Raw genomic sequence first — 19,175 nt, 5'->3', positions numbered from 1 at the left:
GCAGAGCCAAACCAGAGTTCCCTCGTCACCTGCGAGCCCAGAGCTCTGCACGCTGTCTCACGTCACCCCTACCTGTCTCCCCACCTGGCCTCCCACACCACTCACCGTCAACTTTACCGTTTGCTTGCAGAAAAAGTTAGAAAACCTCAAGAGCTTAGACCTTTTCAATTGCGAGGTGACCAACCTGAACGACTACCGAGAAAACGTGTTCAAGCTCCTTCCGCAGCTCACGTATCTCGATGGCTACGACCGGGACGACAAGGAGGCCCCCGACTCAGACGCCGAGGGCTACGTGGAGGGCCTGGAGGATGACGAGGAGGATGAAGATGGTGGGTGGCACTGGGAGGAGGCCAGGCCAGGCTTTGTGAGGGGTGGGCTAGGTGTCAGGTGGCCCCCACTGGCCCCCAAGGGCTGTCGCCTTCTTTCTAGAGCTGTGGAGGGGAGTGGGCTGTCCTCTTTGTTTACTGTTGTCCCTGGTTTGTCTTATTGATTGATGCCCTTAAAATAACAGGGCCTGAGCCCCAGAGAAACATCCTGAGGTTCTCCAACCACATAACTCCTTAAAAACCATCTGAGTCCTGCCTTCAATTTTTTTCCTTTTTAAAGTCCCCCTGAAAATGAGACCCTACAGTGTCTCTCTATAGTGTGATGCTGGACTCACATACTCTTCCAGGGAGGGGATGAGTGGATGGAGGAAGGGGGGCTGTGGCCTGAGGGTCCCCTCTCCCCATCTCGGGTCCAGCAGTGGAGATGAGGTCATGGCTGGAGAGGTTGTGGGGCCCCCTGGTGGCTGCCACCCACAGGACCACATGCCGGGACCTGGGGAGTGCGGACTTAGGAGCCCCAGGGGCCCAGGAAGTGGAGGAGGCTGCAGGCAGCACGTTGGGCTCCGTGGCGGCGCGGTGAGCAGTCAGGGACCACAGGAAGGAAAAGGAAGGAGCCTCCCATTTCCTTCCCACGCCGCCAGCTCAGTATAGCTTCCCTGCAGGTCTTTGTGGCCACCAGAGTAAAGTTGAGGCTTGAGACATTGCCTGAATAATTCAGACATAAGAGTGCTTTTCCCTTGTTAGGTGGGAGTATTTTACAAGGGATTCAGACACCCTGTTTGCCTTGTGATGGGACAGAAAGGTCCCAGGACTGGAGTCCTGAGACCAGGCTTCTAGGCCCACCTCTGCAGCTAACTCCACGTGTGACCTTGAACAAGTCACTCTCCCCTCTGGGACTCAGTTTCCTCACCTTTAGAGCTAGATGCTCTTTGTGATTGAATTGACTTCTCAGCTGTCCCAGGCCCTGTAAGTTGGTTCTCTCATGTGGCATTTTCTCTCCCATCTCAGCCTCCACGGGGGATCTTTTGTTTTTGTAAAGTTGGGAGAGGGCTTATCCTTGGGACCATTTTAGGATGCCTATCTTTTGGATTACTTTAGGATGCATTCAGTCACATTAGAGCATCCAGGCTGTGGGCCTGGGTGGGTGTGGGAGAGTCGTGGGCCCCACACAGAGGACCACACCTCCAGTGCCAGGCCCAGCAGCCTGGGGCCTGTTCTGTGGGAGGGAGGGGTCAGCTCACCACCAGTTTGTTCTTGTCCCCATTTCCACTGCACAGAGGAAGAGTATGATGAAGATGCTCAGGTAGTGGAAGACGAGGAAGACGAGGAGGAGGAGGAGGAAGGTGAAGAGGAGGATGTGAGTGGGGAGGAAGAGGTAAGAAGTTGGGCTGGGCAGGGGACCCAGAGTCCCCTTTACTTGCTTTGCTGCCTCTGAGTCAGTCCCACTAACTGCCTCAGTGATCAGACTTGGTAGCTGGGAGCCCTGATTGGGAATTGAATCCATTTCAGGGCCTGTTACTGGGCTGGTTTGAGGGAGGCAAGCCTTGCAGCTGGCCCTGGAAAAGAAAGAGGGAGGGGATTCTGGAGGCCCATAAGGAGGGGGCTCTTCTGCTGGGGCAAGCCTGGCACTTGTTTCCATGTGAAAATTAGTTCTTGTAGAATCCACATCCCCATTTTCTACCTTTTTGCATTTGTATGTTAATTCAGATATTCAGTGAGCACTTACAGTGTGCTAGGGAAAATCAAAGACTGCTTTGAACTGGTGGGTAATAGGATAAGACACTGCTGGATTCCACATCAGAGGGTGACAAGGGTCCCCTGCACACAGCGGATAGAGTGCCATTATCCAATCACACTGGCTGGCATCATTTTTTAACAAGGTCTCGGATGTGCCTGTGATGGGGTGGATCCCAGCTCTACCATTTGCTAGCTCTGTGTCCCTGGATGAGTTCCTTGACCTTCTGAGCCTATTTCTTCATCTATACAATAGGTATCATTTTATAGCTGGGTTGTGAGCAAGGATCAACTCACTGGATTGTTAAGAGGATAAAATAATTTGTAAGGAAAATGCTTAAAGACAGGGAGTGTCTCACCACTTACTATTTTAGACTTTCACACCCTTCTCCAAGGTCCTGGCTCTGTGTGCAGGGTTTTGTGTCTGGATATTCTGAGTTTTTCTATAGCAGAGTCATTTCCCCTGACTTTTCAGATTTCTAATTGCAATTGCTAATTGCAAAAGTTAGACCGAGAGAGGTTTAAAATGATGGCAGCATGGACAAAGGTACCTGCCTTCTCCCCCAGTTTCCTGTCTCCCTCCATCAAGGGCACAGACAACTGTCTGCCACACAGACCTGCTCAGGTGGGATCTCCCAGCCGGCCCCCCACAGGCTGGGGAGAGGCAGGTCAGGTCACCAGGAAAAGCTGGGGAGATAGGCTTGGTTCCCGCTGAGTTGTGCTGCTGGGTGTCTCTTCTTCCCAGGTACTAGGCTCACCTCTGAAGAATATTGTGTATTTTAAAAATAGAGATCTAGCAAAACAGGCCCCCCTAGGACAGGGCAATAAGTCATGTTGACTAATGGATTTTTCGTCTTTCTCTTCCTGTCACAGGAGCCTCCAGCATGCGGAGGGTTTTTGGTTTTGTTTTGGGGTTAGGTTTGTTTTTTTGTTTTGTTTTTTGTAATCTCATTGACCATCTGCAAATTTCCAGCTTCCAGTAAAGGAGAGCTTACACACACACACACACACACACACACAGTCTTAGCAAACAGACTGATTAAGGAACTATTTGGTGACATTATAAAAGGATATTTCCCTTGACAAAAAGAAGTGTATTGCCAGGTTCTTTTTAAACAACGGGCTGCCTGGTGCTTCAGGAGCAGTGTTCATGCAGAGATTCAACTAGCCTGGACCTACAGGAGCAGCACGAAGCCTGGTCCTGTGCTGAGGGTGAATTCACACCCTTTGCTGAATCTCAAGGAACTGGGAGTGGTCCTGGGGGAGCATTGTATTTTTCCTCCCCTCCAAGTGATCCAAGTTTGCAAGACGGTGAAGTGGCTGGACTCACCCAGTCTAGAATCTAGACTGGGAGTCTTCCCTTGAAGCCAAAACTAGAGTGAGAACAGATGAAAGCACAGCCTACTTCACGTGCTGGAGAGTCGGCTGGGAAACTTGTTCCCCTCCGAGGGCACACTGCAGAGGTGCTGGAATTATAGGGACTTCAGATCAGGAATTCTAAACCTGGGGGTAGAACCCACCCCCCACCCCCAACATTGTTGGCAGATATTGTGCGCGATATGGGTATTTTCTAGGGAAGGGGTTCAAAGCTTTCTACAGATTCTTAAAGGGGGTCCTTGATATAAAAGAAGCTCTGCTTCAGATTCACCTGAGCAGGCAGGTCCTTGGGGGCTCTGGGAGGCTAGGGGCGGCCCCACCCTTCTGAGCTCAGTGTCAGGGAAAGTGGCTTCCTCCGCATGGCCCGAGGCCAGGGCGTTCCTCATGTCTGGTGTCCATCTTCTCTCCTAGGAGGATGAGGAAGGTTATAACGACGGGGAAGTAGACGATGAGGAAGATGAAGAGGAACTTGGTGGTACGGCAGCCTTTTTACTCTCCGTGGGTAGCAGGCTGGCCCCTTCAGTTGACAGTTGATGGCCTAGGTCCTGAGGACCTGGCCTCAGTTTGTCAGGGTCGGCAAAGTGTCCTAGACGGATGGTCCCCTGCTTTCCCAGCGGGTGGGTTGAGTCAGAGGTGAGAGCCATGTTTAACCTGAATGCCTTTTCCTTACTCTTCCAGAAGAAGAAAGGGGTCAGAAGCGAAAACGAGAACCTGAAGATGAGGGAGAAGATGATGACTAAGTGGAATAACCTATTTTGAAAAATTCCTGTTGTGATTTGACTGTTTTTACCCATACCCCCCAAATCCCGCCCCCCGAAACTTATTTTTTTCTGATTGTAACGTTGCTGTGGGAACGAGAGGGGAAAAGTGTACTGGGGGTTGTGGGGGGAGGGAGGGTGGGAGGGGGTGGAATAAAATACTATTTTTACTGCCACTCTTTATTTTTTTTTTTTCCCTACTTTTTCTTTGTGTCTGGTTTTGTCCCTGTAAATGAGATAGCTGCCTACACACGAGTGAGCGTTTGTTCCTTACCCTCAAAGAGGACGGTCCGGAGATCTCTGACGTTTCCTGGTATTTCGCGAGTCTCTTGAGTTGCTTGGGAGGCCAGGGCTGGCCTCCGTTTGGTTTCTCAAAGCCCAGGAGGGGCTGAGCGCCAGCCGCATCTTACCTCTCGTTCTGGTTCCGTGATTTCCGTCTTTCTTGGGCCTGCTAGAGGCAGCCAGCGCCCTGGTTTGTGAATAGCAAGCGAAAGGCGTATTTTGGCACTGGTCGGGGGACCTTCCCCGTCTCCTATCCCCTTTCCCTCTTCACAGATGGTGGTGGGCTTCGCTCTCCGAAGAAGACTCTGATGTCACTCTTTCAAGGAGCCAGAGAGCTGAGAACAGCAGGCTTCTGAGTTAGGAGTAAGATGGATTTGGTAATTCTAATTAAAGGAGAAGAAGCAAACCCTCAAACTTCAACTTCTTTCAAAGATTTAAAAAAAAACTGTCCTATCTTGTTCTGTAAAATATTAGAACGCTTTGTTTTACAAAATGACAAGAGAATTCTTCTACGTGTCCTTCTGTGCTTAGACCATTTTTACAAACCTAAGCACAGGAGACGCTGCTGCATGTCGGCTGGGTTTTTTTTTTCATACACCCGAGCACGGAAAAACTAACGCAAAATTGTATTTTCTTACCTAGTGGAAATCTGAAATGACTGCAAATTCCTAGTGAATGTACAGGTTTGCTTTCCTGTCCCTCTTCTGGATTGCTTTTGAAGTGACGTGTGATTCCCTAGCCCGTGTTTCATCTGTATAAAAGAACCATCTGCACTGGTTTTTCTCCCCCTCAGAAGAGCCAAACTTTGAGTTTTATGTCTGTTTGTCATTGATAAATTTCAATAAATCTTTTTATACAATTTTTTTTGGGGTGGCTTCTTTGAGTCCAACAGGCCATTGATCTAAGATGCATTCCAGATAACCTGCTAGCTGACAGGGGTGCAAGGGGAAGCTTCATGTTAGTTACCTGATAATATAGATTTTCTTACAGGATATATAACCTGATATACTGTTTGGTTACTTTGGGTCTCGAGACTCAGTGGTGCTGTCTTCATTAAAAACTTCCATCTGGGCAGGGAAGTGGGGTGGGCGGTGATATAAAGAGAGAAAGATATAGAGTCAATTTAAAAAAACACCAAAAAGCCCAGCCTTGGGACCTTATCTTTCATTGTTTTGTTGTTCAGACTGTAAAAAGAATACAGGAAAACCTGAGGAATGTACAAAACAAATTTGTTCCTTTCTCAAAGTTAATCACGATAATTTCTCTCTACCTCTAAAGAGGCTTCAAAAGCATGTATCTGAAATGGCTATGTAAGTAGTCTACTAACTATTCTGATTTGCTTAATTCTAACCAAATGGTAAGATGTTTGGGTTATTTCCAACTTATACATTCTGGACATTCTGTTATATACCAAAAGGTGACATTTATAAGACTCATGTGCAAGGTTCCATGTTTTCCAGAAGGGTTACACCAACATACTATGGTAATTTATACACACATATTCATTCTCAGCCGTATGGCCTTGAACCCCACAGCAAGCCCTAAGTCCTGTGTGAGTCCAGCAGAATGAGGTGTTTCTCAGGAGACTGACCCACCCCACCCTCTGGGCGGTGCCCTGATACCTACTGCTCTCTTTGGAGCAGACAGACGTCCTTTGGCTCCAGGTGTAGGCTTGGGAAGTGGCCTCGAGGCCAGGTTCTATGCTAGGCATCAGGACTGTGAGGATGAACTGGCCAGGCGTGCTCTGTGCCTCCCAGAATGGTGAAGGAACAGGGGAGTGGAGTGAAATCCAGAGACACTTAAGCCTGGTCTCAGTTTTCTGGCCCTGACTCCCTCCATAGAGACTTTAAAGATTGGTTAACTTCACGTATATATGGAAATAAAAGCTATAAAATGGAAGATAAAATGGATGATGGTAGATGGGTTAATGCTGATGGGACCAAGGGAAGAAAACCCTGTGTCAAGTCATATCGAGCAGTCACATCAGCTCTTGAGATAAGGTCTTGTACCAATTTTACTGATGAAGAAAACAGGTCCAGTGACTTGGAGGTAAGAAGAGGGGGAGGCAGGGTGAATCCTAGGTCTGTTTGGGCTATTTCCATTTCATCGAACTTTGGCAAGAAGGCAGAAGCAGCTCATCCAGAAGAGGGAGAGGCAGTGAGAGCTGACCTTTATTGAGCTCTTGCTTTGTGCGGGGTACCATGTTTTACGTGCAGCATCTCATTCATCTCATTGAATCCTCAGCCACCTTCGGTAGGTGTCTTTGCCCTTGTTACACAGGTGGCTCAGATAGTGATTTGCCCAAGGTCGTGCAGCCAGAAAATAGCAACAGGAATAAACCAGGGGTGTGTTGTTCCAGCGCCAGCCCTCTTACTTTCCACTAGGGTGCCTCCAGCCTCCTCTGCCAGCTGCAGCCACCTGTGTGAGCCAGCTGTGTCGAAACAGTTCCTCACCCCTGCCCAGCACAGCCCTGGTGATAGGTTTCCCCACCAGATCTAGCAAATGCCATAGGACGGACTCTTGAAATGGAAGGGTCCTTAGAAATCACTTAGTCATCAGCCAGCCCTCTCATTTGATAAAAGAGGAAACCAAAAACCGGGGAGGGTAAGTGATGTGCCCAAGGTCACCCTGCAAGGCATTGGCAGAGCCCAACTGGAGCCCAGGACTCCCATCCCTGGGCTTCTAAAGCACCATCTCTGGAGGCTGCACCGTGTGGTTGCAGGGAAGCCAGCTGTCGTGAGATACAGAAGGTACACAGTGCAGTGTCTTCCAGAACCCAGCCACGCCTTGGGGGGACAGGATGTAGTGAGTGCATGGCACCTCTCTGTGTTTTATGTGGCTTTGGAGTGCATCCTGTGTTTCTAAATATTCACAGTGGGTTTGCCTTCCCAGTAGTGCCTGAGGTTGATCATCCCTGAAAAGGGTGTGCATTTCTTGATAGAATAAATGATGATTCTTGACCATGAGCTCCTACTCTGTGTCATGTGCTATATCCATTGCCTCCCTCAGTCTTTGTACAGATGTCACAGATATAACCAAGGCTCAGAGAGGTGAGACAACTAGCCTCAAACCTATGACTTTCTGAAGCAAGAGACCTTGTTCTCATCCGCTGCGTTGAAAGAGCCAGGCAGATGAGGGAAGAGGGGATGCGCAATTCAGTTTGTCTCATTTGCTGACTTGCAAAGGCTGTTTTTATCCTGATTCAGAAACTCATTGTTCTTGGTTGGAAGGATTCCCACAGTGGGTCCCTAATAAGCAGCTTGGACAATGGCAGCCCTGAGTCCCTGGACCAGCCCTTGGACAGGCCCCCGTGGCTGGCTGGGCCCAGGAGTGAGCAGCACCAAGGAGAGGGCTGGAGATGGTGGGACAGATGAGGGCAGGTCTGAGGCTGAATCAGCCTGACCAAGGCCCTCAAGGTAGCCACGACTATGCCAGCAAGGAGAGAGACTGGAGAAAGATCCAAACCTGATGGAGCCTCTGTATACTACCAACTATCTGTGAGTTTAGGAGCTTATGCAGGGGACATCAGTGGAGTTGCCCACCAAGCATCAGTTGCTCTTGGTCTGGCAACAACACTATGAGGGACCACTGGAAGGACTCACATGGGTATGGGCCACTCCCATTCCTGAAGTTCAAGTGGGGCTGACCCCTGGACCTCTCTGGTTCCTGGGGTGAGCAGGTGACCCTGTTTGGATTACAATCAGTGTATTCCAAACTTTGACCATAGAGACCGGTACAAGGAAGAGCCTGGAACCCAAGTTGGTTAAATGAGGCTTGGTCCCTGGGATTTGGAAAATGAGAAACCTCCTACTGGGGGTACTGGGCTGGGAGGACGGAAGCACATTTCTTGGAGGGAGCCTCTGGATGTTTCCATTTCAGCCTGAAAGAGTCCTGACTAATACAATGAAGTGAGGACACCAGCATACACTTAGAACTTATTGTTTGCTGGGCATTGTACATTATTTTGCTCGTTTCTCACAATAATCCTATCTGGTAGTCATTACCCCCATTTCGAAGATTGAACACACATAAGTACTTGATAAATGTTAGCTGCTTAGTGACAGACACACAATAAATGCTTTATGAAAATCAGCCTAGTGTTTCCCAAATTTTCCTGATAAGAATCCTTGGAGCTTGTCAGACTGCCAGGTCTCATCCCTGGGAACTCTGGTTCAAACTCTGGATCGGGGCCCAGGAATCTGTGTTTTAACAATTGCCCAGAGGATTCTAGTCATGGAGGACATTTGGAAAGTGCATTCAACTCAATCCCCACCATGTCCTACTGAGGAAGGTATTATAGCCGGTTTTATCTAAAGTTGAGGAAAGTGAGGCTCAAGAGAGGTTCAGTAACCTGCCTAAGCTCACACAGGTGGTGAGTGATAGAGCTGGGCTTTGAACCTGGGTCTATGTGATGTTCACACTCTGTGGGAAAGGGAGGATGATAAATGCCTGTGTATCACACAGATCGCGAGACGACGCAAAAGATGGAAAGAACATCACCAAGTGGCAAGTGAAAACCACTATTGAGAGAGAGAGACGTGGTGGTGTACGAAAAAGAAGCCCAAGCAACCCAAATCTTTTCTCTAACAAGAGAAAAACAAAAGTCCTAAAAGCCACTTGGTAATTAAGATAATCTACATAGACGTTTTTGTTTCCTCCCTTTAAACATTTACATATAATAAGATTCGCTCTTTGTATCAACCACCACAGTCACGCTAGATCTTAGTTTGTAGAAGATCCTAGTTGTAGAAAGAAATGGATTTGCACTCCAGGGGTATCCTCAGTCTTACTGATGGCCTTTTGAAGGTGTTATAAGTTTTGGCCAAGGCTCAGAAGACCTGCACTCTCATTTTAGCTCTGAGACTAACTAGCTGGGTGATTGTGGACAAGTCACCTTTATGTCCTTTAAGAAGAGTGATGCAGACTGCATGACTTCTGACAAGTCCCTAGTTTGTTACATTCTTTCCCTTGCTGCCCTGAGGCTCTAGTTAGGGCTTTGTTGAATGTGAAGTTTAGGAAAAGCATTCCCTGGTAAAAACTCTGAGGTGACAGAGGGTTAGTGTGGGAGAAACAGCCTTTCTGCTGAGGCAGGAGCTCTCTGATGACTTTCCGAGGTCCGAACATGTAGACCAACAGCCCAGTTTATACACACCCACAATTGCCTGGGTCGTCCAGCTGGGCCAATAAGGAAGCAGAGAGAAAACTAATCTGAACTGAGTGCTCACGGGGTGCCCAGAGCTTGACATGGGTGCTGTCATTTCATTCATTCATTGTCATTTCATTCTTGCAGCAGAATCCCCTTTGAGGTAGTTATTGTTCTCCCCACTTTGCAGATGAAGACGCTGAGGTTCAGAGATGTTATGTCATTTGCACCAGATCATACAGCCTAGGAAGGCACGAGCTGGTATCAGAACCCATAGCTTCCTGGCCTGAAGTACGGAAATGTTTCCTCACTTCCCAGGTCCTGTGCAGCCTACAAAGCACTGCAGCAAGATTCATCTCCTCCAGATCTTGGTTTGACTAATTTCACACCTTTTCTCAAGAATCTAGCTCTCAGGCCCAGTGCGCTCCTCCCACTCATCTCTGCGGAGCTCCAGACTTCTAAGTCTGTGACAAAATCAGCCCCTCCATGGTCCCTGGGAACAGATGTCTTATGACAAAAACGATCAGAACCTCAGGAACAAGGAGGATGGATTGCTACCTCTGGAGAGGGGGACACTAGATGTTTTGAAGGATCCACATCAGCTCCTTCTAATGCTTGAAAAATAGAAGAGACAGCATGGCCGGTGGTACCATCCTGGGCTAGTACTGGGAGGCCAGTGTGACTGGGGACGAGCCACCCCTCTCTGGAGAGTGTACCTTCCAGAAGTGTCAGGAGATATAGAGCATGTTTGTGTGCTGATAGGACTGGTCCAGTGGAGAGGGAGGCATCAATGATGCAGAAGAGACAGACAGAATCTGGGAGAAAATCAGAGGCCTGGGATCCTGTGATAGAAGCTTAGCCTTCCATAGAGGAAAGGACACTTCTTCCTTTGTGACAGGAGAGAAGGGAGAGAAAGACTATAGTTTCAGGTAGGGGGTAGCTTTGGTGGAGGGGAGAAGGTAGAATTCTGTTTTTGAAGGACATATGAGGCAAGGTCACCAGTGGGGTATGAGGGCAGAGAGGGGCAGAATGGGAGTAGTGACTTAAGGAGAGACCAGAAGGTGTGAAATGTTGTTCTGGAAGGTCGGAAAACCACCAGCCCTGGGAAATCTGGGAGGGGTCAATGCCTATTTACCTGCAACTGATGACCATGACTTTGAAGGGGAACTGTCAGCATGATTCAACTGCTTGAGTGCCAGCATCAGGGTGGCAGACAGCTGGGTTTAACTAGCCAGACGGTTATAATGCACAGGGCATGGGGCAAGGAAGAGGGGGTGTTTAGAAAGTTGTAAGTGTGGACCATGCATTCTAAGTTGGCTAAAGAGGGAAGTGAGTCATGACTGAGAGTGAGAAAGCAGGAGGCAGTCCATAGATTGGAGAATGGCTGGAGCTGAAGGACTGTTGGGATGGGAGGACCAAGGTAGGTGAGTGGCAAGAAGGGGAGGCAGCAGTCAGAGAGTGGAGATGTCCAAGGTGGTGCATTTACTGGTGAGCAGGTCAAGGGTACGGCCATGGAGGTAGGATGGAGAAGTGGATCTTCATTGGAGGTGTGGAAGTGAGGAGTTTGCAGAACTGAGAGGCCAAGGTATTGGATGGCTATTTTTTTTTTTCAACTGTTAGCTTTTTTTTCTTTTGGCCGTACTGTGAGGCACACAGGATCTTAGTTCCCTGACCAGGGATCAAACCCGTGCCCCCTGCAATGGAAGCATGGAGTGCTAACCACTGGATCGCCAGGGAAGTCCCCTGGATGGCTCATCCTTGAGGTTATTGAAGTTGCCAAAAATGATAACAGGAATAATAATAGGAAAAAAGATAATGAACCAACAGCTAAAGACCTCACTAATGAAGAGGCAGATGACAGCAGCAAAGAGGTAGACGTGACTCTAAAAGAGGCAAGAAGGAGAAATGGAAGCAGTGATGGGGAATAAGAACAATTCTCCAGTTCCATGAAGGAGGGGGCCAGCCTCCCCTGTGGCCTCCTCATGAGAAGACTACAGGGGAAGTAGGGTCATCAGGTTTGAGTTAGGATAAGAAAAGCATGCAGCTGATGGACCATACATGGTTCCAGAAAGATTGAGGAGGTGAAAAGGGTGGGAAAGAGCCCTTTTTCTTCCTAATACAACTTCCACATATTTTCAAGTTGGTGGTGGGGCAGGGCTGTGGGCAGGAGAAAATGCTGGGTCTTTTTCACTCTGGTGCTCGTGGGTGTCCACAGAGGAGCTGGCTCTCTTGTGTTCTCTTTGTTATCTCAGATTCTTTGGTGCTCTCTGGTTTCTCTTCTTAGGGGCTACCAACTCCCTGTGACCCCACACCCCCGATGTCTCTGTTCTAGCTGGGTAGTGGTAGTAGTCTCTTCCTGTTGGCTTAGCCCCATCCACCCTGGAAAGTTGCAGGCTGACTGAGCATCCAGGTAGGCATCCATTGGCCAAATGTCTAAGCCAGGTGTCCCCTCTCACTTGCACACCTTTCGCCAGTGTTCTAACCTTATCAGTGGGATTCAGAAGGCAGGGAGAAAAGCAGGAATCATCGCCACAGCCTAGCCCCTCTGGGTCCTAGCCCCTCACAGACTGTACAACAGGCACCTTGGGGAACTGCAGCAAGGGCTCCTTTGTCACTCAGATATAATGGCAGCTCTGGGGCCTCAGCCATTCAGTGGATGCTGCTGCTCTCTGCACATCCCACCTTCTCCTCCCCAGGCAAAAAGGAGCTGCCTGAGCTGCTTAGTCACTGGCAGTAGGGGGCCCCACTTATTGGTCAGGTTCTGGCCTGGACTCCAACCCCTGCTTCAGTCATATGGCTGGAGGGGCTCCAGCTGTAATTTATAAACCCTAGGGACTGTGTAGAAAAGCTACCTGGGCCCCTTTCTCAGAAGAGGCTGTGGGTATGCTAAGCACTTGAAGCTCCAAGAATTGTCTGAGAAAGCAAAGTTACTGAGTTTTATTGCCCACACTTCGTGTACTCTAGGTCTTTTGGGGGCCCTGATCATAGTGCCCACTTCCTTGAACACATCCAGATTCTGTGTGTTCTTCCCTGCCTTTGCTGGCCTCTGGAAGTCTCTTTGACTTCCCTAGTTCAGATTACTGACATGGTCCTCCTGTTCCTGGCCAGCTCCAAGCTGCTGCCATTCAATTCCTTGGAGGGAAAGGAGAGCAGACATAGAGTCCTCACAGAGAGGGGTCTTAAACAGGAGGATAGCCCAAGGGTTCTGTTGACACTGTGGAGTCAAATTCTCTCAAACAGATCAATATTTAGTGAAATGGACCACACTGCTTATTAAACAGTTATTGACCACCATGCCAGTCATACGAGGATGTATTAGGTGGGACTACAAAGTGGAGGGAGGCTTATCTTCTATCTTTCTTCAAGATGGAAGACTACAGCATGATTTGGATTGGAGATGTCCCTTGAGATTTTATAGTGACAGGTTACATTTTGCCAAATTTGATCAGTAGCCATCAAAACTGATAATTCTTAAAACTGTATCAGAATGAAAAACGGCTTATCACACTTTAAAATGGACCAAGTTTTGAAACAGCAGTCAAGATGGCAGAATAGAAAGATCCTGAGCTCACCTCCTCTCAGGAATACACCAAAATCACAACTACCTGCAGAACAATCATCAATGAAAAAAACTGGAACCTACCAAAAAAGATCTACAACTAAAGTCATAAAGAAGGAACCACAGTGAGATGGGTAGGAGGTATAGACTCATAACATAAGCAAATCCCATAATTATATTGCAGTTTCTCCCACAGGAGTGAGAGTTCAGAGCCCCATGTCAGGCTCCCCAGCCCAGAAGTCCAGCACTGGGAAGATGAGATCCCAGAGTATTTGACTTTGAAGGCCAGCAGGACTTAATTGCAGGAGCTCCACAGGACTAGGGGAAATAGAAAATTCACTCTTAAAGGGTGCACACAGAATCTCATATGCACTAGGACCCAGGGCAAAAGCAGTAATAGGAGAATGGGCCAGACCTAACCCTTGGTCTTGGAGAGTCTCCCAGAGAGTCAGGGGGTGGCTGTGGCTCACTCTGGGGACATAGACACTGATGGCAGACATATTGGGGAACATTCAACTGTGTGAACACTCCTGGCAGCTGCCATACTGGCTCATTAGTGCCAAGACCCGGCCCCACCCAACAGCCTGTAAGTACCAGTGCTGGGATGCCTCAGGCCAAACAGCTGGGTGGGGACACAGCACCACTCATAAGAAGACAGGTGGCCTAAAGACTAAAGAGCCCTCAGTAGCCTCTAAGCATACCCCTAGACACAGCCCAGCCCACCCACTAGTGGAGAGGCGCTAGCCCCTCTCACCAGGAAGGCTCCAAAGCCTCTAGATCAGCCTCATCCACCAGGGGGCAGACATCAGAAGCAAGAAAACTACTATCCTGCAATGCAGGCCAAACCCTACCCTGTGACTAGCTGTGCCCTGGCCCTGCTCAACAGCAGGTCAATGTGACCTTTGGGACATCCCAGGCCCCATACCCAACTGTGTCAGGAACTGTTCCCCCCGACCCCCAATGATCTGGAATGAGCTGTGGGATCCCTGGGCTCTGCAGCCAGACTCCAAGAACCAGCTCTGCCTGCCAATAGTCTGGCACAGATCCCAGGATCTAGCCTCACCTGCCAATGTGTGGGCAACAGCCCCAGAGTCTTTGGGACCCTGACTTTGCCTACAGTGAGCCAGCACTAGACCCAGGGCCCACTAGGATTCTGCAATGAGCCACCCCGTGATCCAGCCCTGCTAAACAGCAATGAACAGCATCCGTACAAAGCAGGGCCTGGCAACCAACCAGACTAGGGGCTAACCAAGTCTACCAGACCACCCACAATAGTCAGTCCACCATAAGAGATGGACCCACACAGCCCTCATGGGGGAAACCCTAGAGCATATAGCTTGGGTGATGAGAGGGGAGTGCACTGCTGGGATGCATAGAATGCCTCCCACAGAGGGCCACTTCTCCGAGGTTGAAAACAAAACTAACCTACCATGTACATAAAAACACAAATAGCAACTTAGACAAAATGAGGCAGCAGAGGAATATCATATAGGTGAAGGAACAAGATAAAAGCCCAGAAGAAGAACTAAGTAAAGTGGAGATAGATAATCTACCCAAGAGTTCAGACTAATAATCATAAAAGTGATCAAAGAACTCGGGAAGAGGATGGATGCACAGAGGGAGAATTTAGAAGTTTTAAACAAAGAGTTAGAAAATATAAAGAACAACCAAACAGAGATGACTGTAATAACTGAAATGAAAAATACACTAGAAGGAATCAATACTAGACAAAGTGATACAGGAGACTGAATCAGTGAGCAGGAAGACAGTTGAGGAAATCACTGCCACTAAACATAAAAAAGAAAAAAGAATGAAAAGAAATGAGGACAGTTTAAGAGACATCTGGGACAACATCAAGCACAGTAATATTTGCATGACAGGATAGGGGTCCCAGAAGGAGAAGTGAAAGAGAAAGGGCCTGAGAAAATATCTGAAGAAGTAATAGCTGAAAACTTCCCTAACCTGGGAAAGGAAATAGTTACTCAAGTCTAGGAAGCGCAGAGAGTCCCATACAGGATTAACTGAAAGAGGAACACAGCAAGACACATTGAAATCAAAATGAGAAAAAAAATCAAGAGAGAATACTAAAAACAGCAAGGGAAAAGCAACAAATAACATACAAGGGAACAACTCCCATAAGGCTATCAGATGATTTTTTTTTTCCATACTGTGCAGCTTGTTGGATCCTAGTACCCCGACCAGAGATTGAACCCAGGCCCCTGGCAGTGAAAATGCAGAGTCCTAACCACTGGACTGACAGGGAATTCCCTATAAGCTGATTTTTCAGTAGAAACTCTGCAGGCCAAGAAGGCAGTGGCATGATATACTTAAAGTGATAAAAGAAAAAACCTGCAACTAAGAATACTCTACCCAGCAAGGCTCTCATTCAGATTCCATGGAGATATCAAAAGCTTTACAAACAAGCAAAAGCTAAAAGAATTCAACACAACGAAACCACCTTTACAATAAATGTTAAAGGAACTTCTCTAGGAAAAAAGAAAAGGCCACAATTAGAAACAAGAAGATTACAAAATGGAAAAGCTTACCAGTAAAGGCAAACATACAGTAAAGATAGGAAATCATCCACAAACAAAACTAGTGGAGAAGTTAAAAGACAAAAGTAGTAAAAATCATTTGTATCCACAATAAGCAGTTAAGGGATACACAAAACAATTGGATGTAAAATATAATATCAAAAACAGTACTCATGAGGGGAGGATAGTACAAATACAAAGTATTTAAAATGCATTTGAAATTAAGAGATTAGCAACTTAAAACAATCTGTATATATAGAGACTGCTATACATAAACCTCATGGTAATTGCAAACCAAAACCTTATAATAGACACACAAAAAAGAAAAAGGAATCCAAACATAACACTAAAGATAGTCATCCAATCACAAGAGAACAAAAGAAAAGTGGGGGGAAGACCCATAAAAACAAATCAAAAACAATTAACAAAATGGCAATAAGAATATATATATTGATAATTACCTTAAATGTAAACAGACTAAATGCTTCAACCAAAAGACATAGACTGGTTGAATGGATACAAAAACAAGACTCACATATATGCTGCTTACAAGAGACTTACTTCAGATCTAGAGACACATACAGACTGCAAGTGAGGGGATGAAAAAAGGTGTTCTACACAAATGGAAATCAAAACAAAGCTGGAGTAGCAATACTTACATCAGACAAAATAGACTTTAAAATAAAGACTGTTATGAGAGGCAAAGGACACTACATAATGATCAAGGGATCCATCCCAAAAGAAGATATACCAATTGTAAACATGTATGCACCCAACATAGGAGCACCTCAATATGTAAGGCAAATATTAACAGTCGTAAAAGGAGAAAGACAATAGTAGGGACTTTAAAACCCCACTTACATCAATGGACAGATCATCCAGACAGAAAGTCAATAAGGAAACATAAGCCTTAAATAACACATTAGACCAAATGGACATAGTTGATATTTACAGAGCATTCCATCCAAAAGTAGCAGAATACACATTTTTTTCCAAGTGCACATGAAACATTTTCCAGGATAGATCACATGCTGGGTCACAAAACAAGCCTTGGTAAATTTCAGAAAATTGAAATTGTATCAAGTATCTTTTCCAACCACAATGCTATGATGCTAGAAATCAACTACAAGAAAAAAAAAACTGCAAAAAACACAAAATACATGGAGGCTAAACAATATGTTACTAAACAACTAATGGATCACTGAAGAAATCAAAGAGGAAATCAAAAAATTATCTAAAGGCAAATGAAAATGAAAAAACAACAATCCAAAACCTATGGGATTCAACAAAAGCAGTTTGAAGAGGAAAGTTTATAGCAATACAAGCTTATCTCAAGAAAAAAGAAAAATCTCAAATAAACAACCTAATCTTACACCCAAAGCAACTAGAGAAAGAGCAAACAAAACCCAAAGTTAGTAGAAGGAGAGAAATCATAAAGTTCAAACTGGAAATAAATGAAATAGACACACACACACACACACACACACACAATAGAAAAGATAAATGAAATTAAGCTGATTCTTTGAAAAGATAAACAAAATTGATAAACCTTTAGCCTGACTAAAGGGAGAGGGGCAAAATCAATAAAATCAGAAATGAAAAAGAAGTTATAACTGACACCACAGGAACACAAAGATCATACTAGACTACTATGAGCAACTGCATGGCAATAAAATGGACAACCTAGAAGAAATGGACAAATGTGTAGAAAGGTACAATCTCCCAAGATTGAACCAGGAAGAAACAGAAAATATGAATAGGCCAATTACCATACTGAAACTGAATCAGTAATTTAAAAAATTTCCAAAAAGCAAAAGTCCAGGACCAGATGGCTTCACAGGTGAATTCTACCAAACATTTAGAGAAGAGTTAATACCTGTCCTTCTGAAAGTATTCCAAAAAAATTGCAGAGGAAGGAATACTTCTGAACTCATTCTATGAGGCCAACACCACCCTGATACCAAAATCAGACAAACATATCACAAAAAAAGAAAATCATAGGCCAATATCACTGATGAACATAGATGCAAAAATCCTCAACAAAATACTAGGAAACTGAATCCAACCATACATTAAAAGGATCATACATCACGATCAAGTGGGATGCATCCCAGGGATACAAGGAGTTTTCAATATCTGCAAATCAAACAATGTGATACACTACATTAACAAACTGAAGAAAAACCATATGATCATTTCAATGAATGCAGAAAAGGCTTTTGATAAAATTCAACATTCATCTGTGATTAAAAAAAAAAAAAAAAACTTCAGAAAGTGGGCACAGAGGGTAAATACCGCAAATAATAAAGGCCACATATGACAAACCCACAGCTAACATCATACTTAGTGGTGAAAAGCTGAAAGCATTCCCTCTAAGATCAGGAACAAAACAAGGATGCCCACTCTTACCACCTTTATTCAACATAGTTTTGTGAGTCCTAGCCACGGCAATCAGAGAAGAAAAAGAAATAAAAGGAATCCACATGGGAAAAGAAGAAGTAAAACTCTGTCACTGTTGGCAGATGACATGATGCTATACATAGAAAATCCTAAAGATGCTACCAGAAAACTACTAGAGCTCATCAATAAATTCAGTAAATTTGCTGGATACAAAATTAATATATAAAAATCTGTTGCATTTCTATACACTAACAATGAAATATCAGGAAGAGAAATTAAGGAAACAATCTTCTTTAGCATCATATTAAAGAGAATAAAATACCTAAGAATAAACCTATCTAAGGAGGCAAAAACCTATACTCCAAAAACTATAATATGCTGATGAAAGAAACTGAAGATGACACAAACTGATGGAAAGATATATTGTATTCTTGGATTGGAAGAAACAATATTGTTAAAATAACCATACTATCCATCGCAATCAACAGATTTGATGCAATTCCAATCAAATTACCAATGGAATTTTTCACAGAACTAAAACAAACAAATTTTTTAATTTGCATGGAAACACAAAAGACCCCAAATAGCCAAAATAATCTTGAGAAAGAAGAATGGAGCTGGAGGAATCACATTCTCTGACTTCAGTCTATAGTACAAAGCTACAGAAATCAGAACACTATGGTACTGGCACAAACACAGACACATAGATCAATGGAACAGGATAGAAAGCCCAGAAGTAAACCCATAAACTTATCACTTATCATCAATCTACAACAAAGGAAGCAAGAGTATACAATGGAGAAAAGACAGTGTCTTCAATAAATGGCACTGGGAAAACTGGACAGCTACATGTAAAGATGAAATTAGAACATTCTCTAAAAACATACACAAAAATAAATGCAAAATGGATTAAAGATTTAAATGTAATGTTCTTGGAAGAATCAACATTATGAAAATGACTATACTACCCAAAGCAAATCTATAGATTCAATGCAATCCCTATCAAATTACCAATGGCTTTTTATTTTTTTTACAGAACTAGAACAAAAAATCCTAAAAATT

General features: G+C 45.4%; 1 protein-coding gene across 3 annotated transcripts in view; it reads left to right on the top strand.

Annotated features, from left to right (window-relative positions):
• The window catches only part of ANP32A (acidic nuclear phosphoprotein 32 family member A), a 38,071-nt gene extending 32,733 nt beyond the window's left edge, over positions 1–5,338 (top strand). Inside the window, exons 4-8 of one of the 3 annotated variants that reach the window (XR_009051428.1) lie at positions 131–329; positions 1,604–1,701; positions 2,934–3,523; positions 3,849–3,912; positions 4,116–5,338. Coding sequence is in view for 1 of the 3 variants with exons in the window: in XM_057723057.1 (XP_057579040.1) it covers positions 131–329; positions 1,604–1,701; positions 3,849–3,912; positions 4,116–4,177 (423 nt within the window). In the remaining 2 variants the exon portion in view is untranslated. The remainder of the gene's footprint in view (positions 1–130; positions 330–1,603; positions 1,702–2,933; positions 3,524–3,848; positions 3,913–4,115) is intronic. The other 2 variants (XM_057723057.1, XR_009051429.1) reach the window with 2 other exon arrangements.
• Positions 5,339–19,175: the final 13,837 nt, after the last annotated feature.

Source organism: Hippopotamus amphibius, chromosome 2, assembly GCF_030028045.1.
Source record: "Hippopotamus amphibius kiboko isolate mHipAmp2 chromosome 2, mHipAmp2.hap2, whole genome shotgun sequence".
In the NCBI taxonomy this organism is placed as follows: domain Eukaryota; kingdom Metazoa; phylum Chordata; class Mammalia; order Artiodactyla; family Hippopotamidae; genus Hippopotamus; species Hippopotamus amphibius.
Note: the sequence above shows the minus strand (reverse complement) of the source record. Positions and strands in the feature narration are given on the sequence as shown.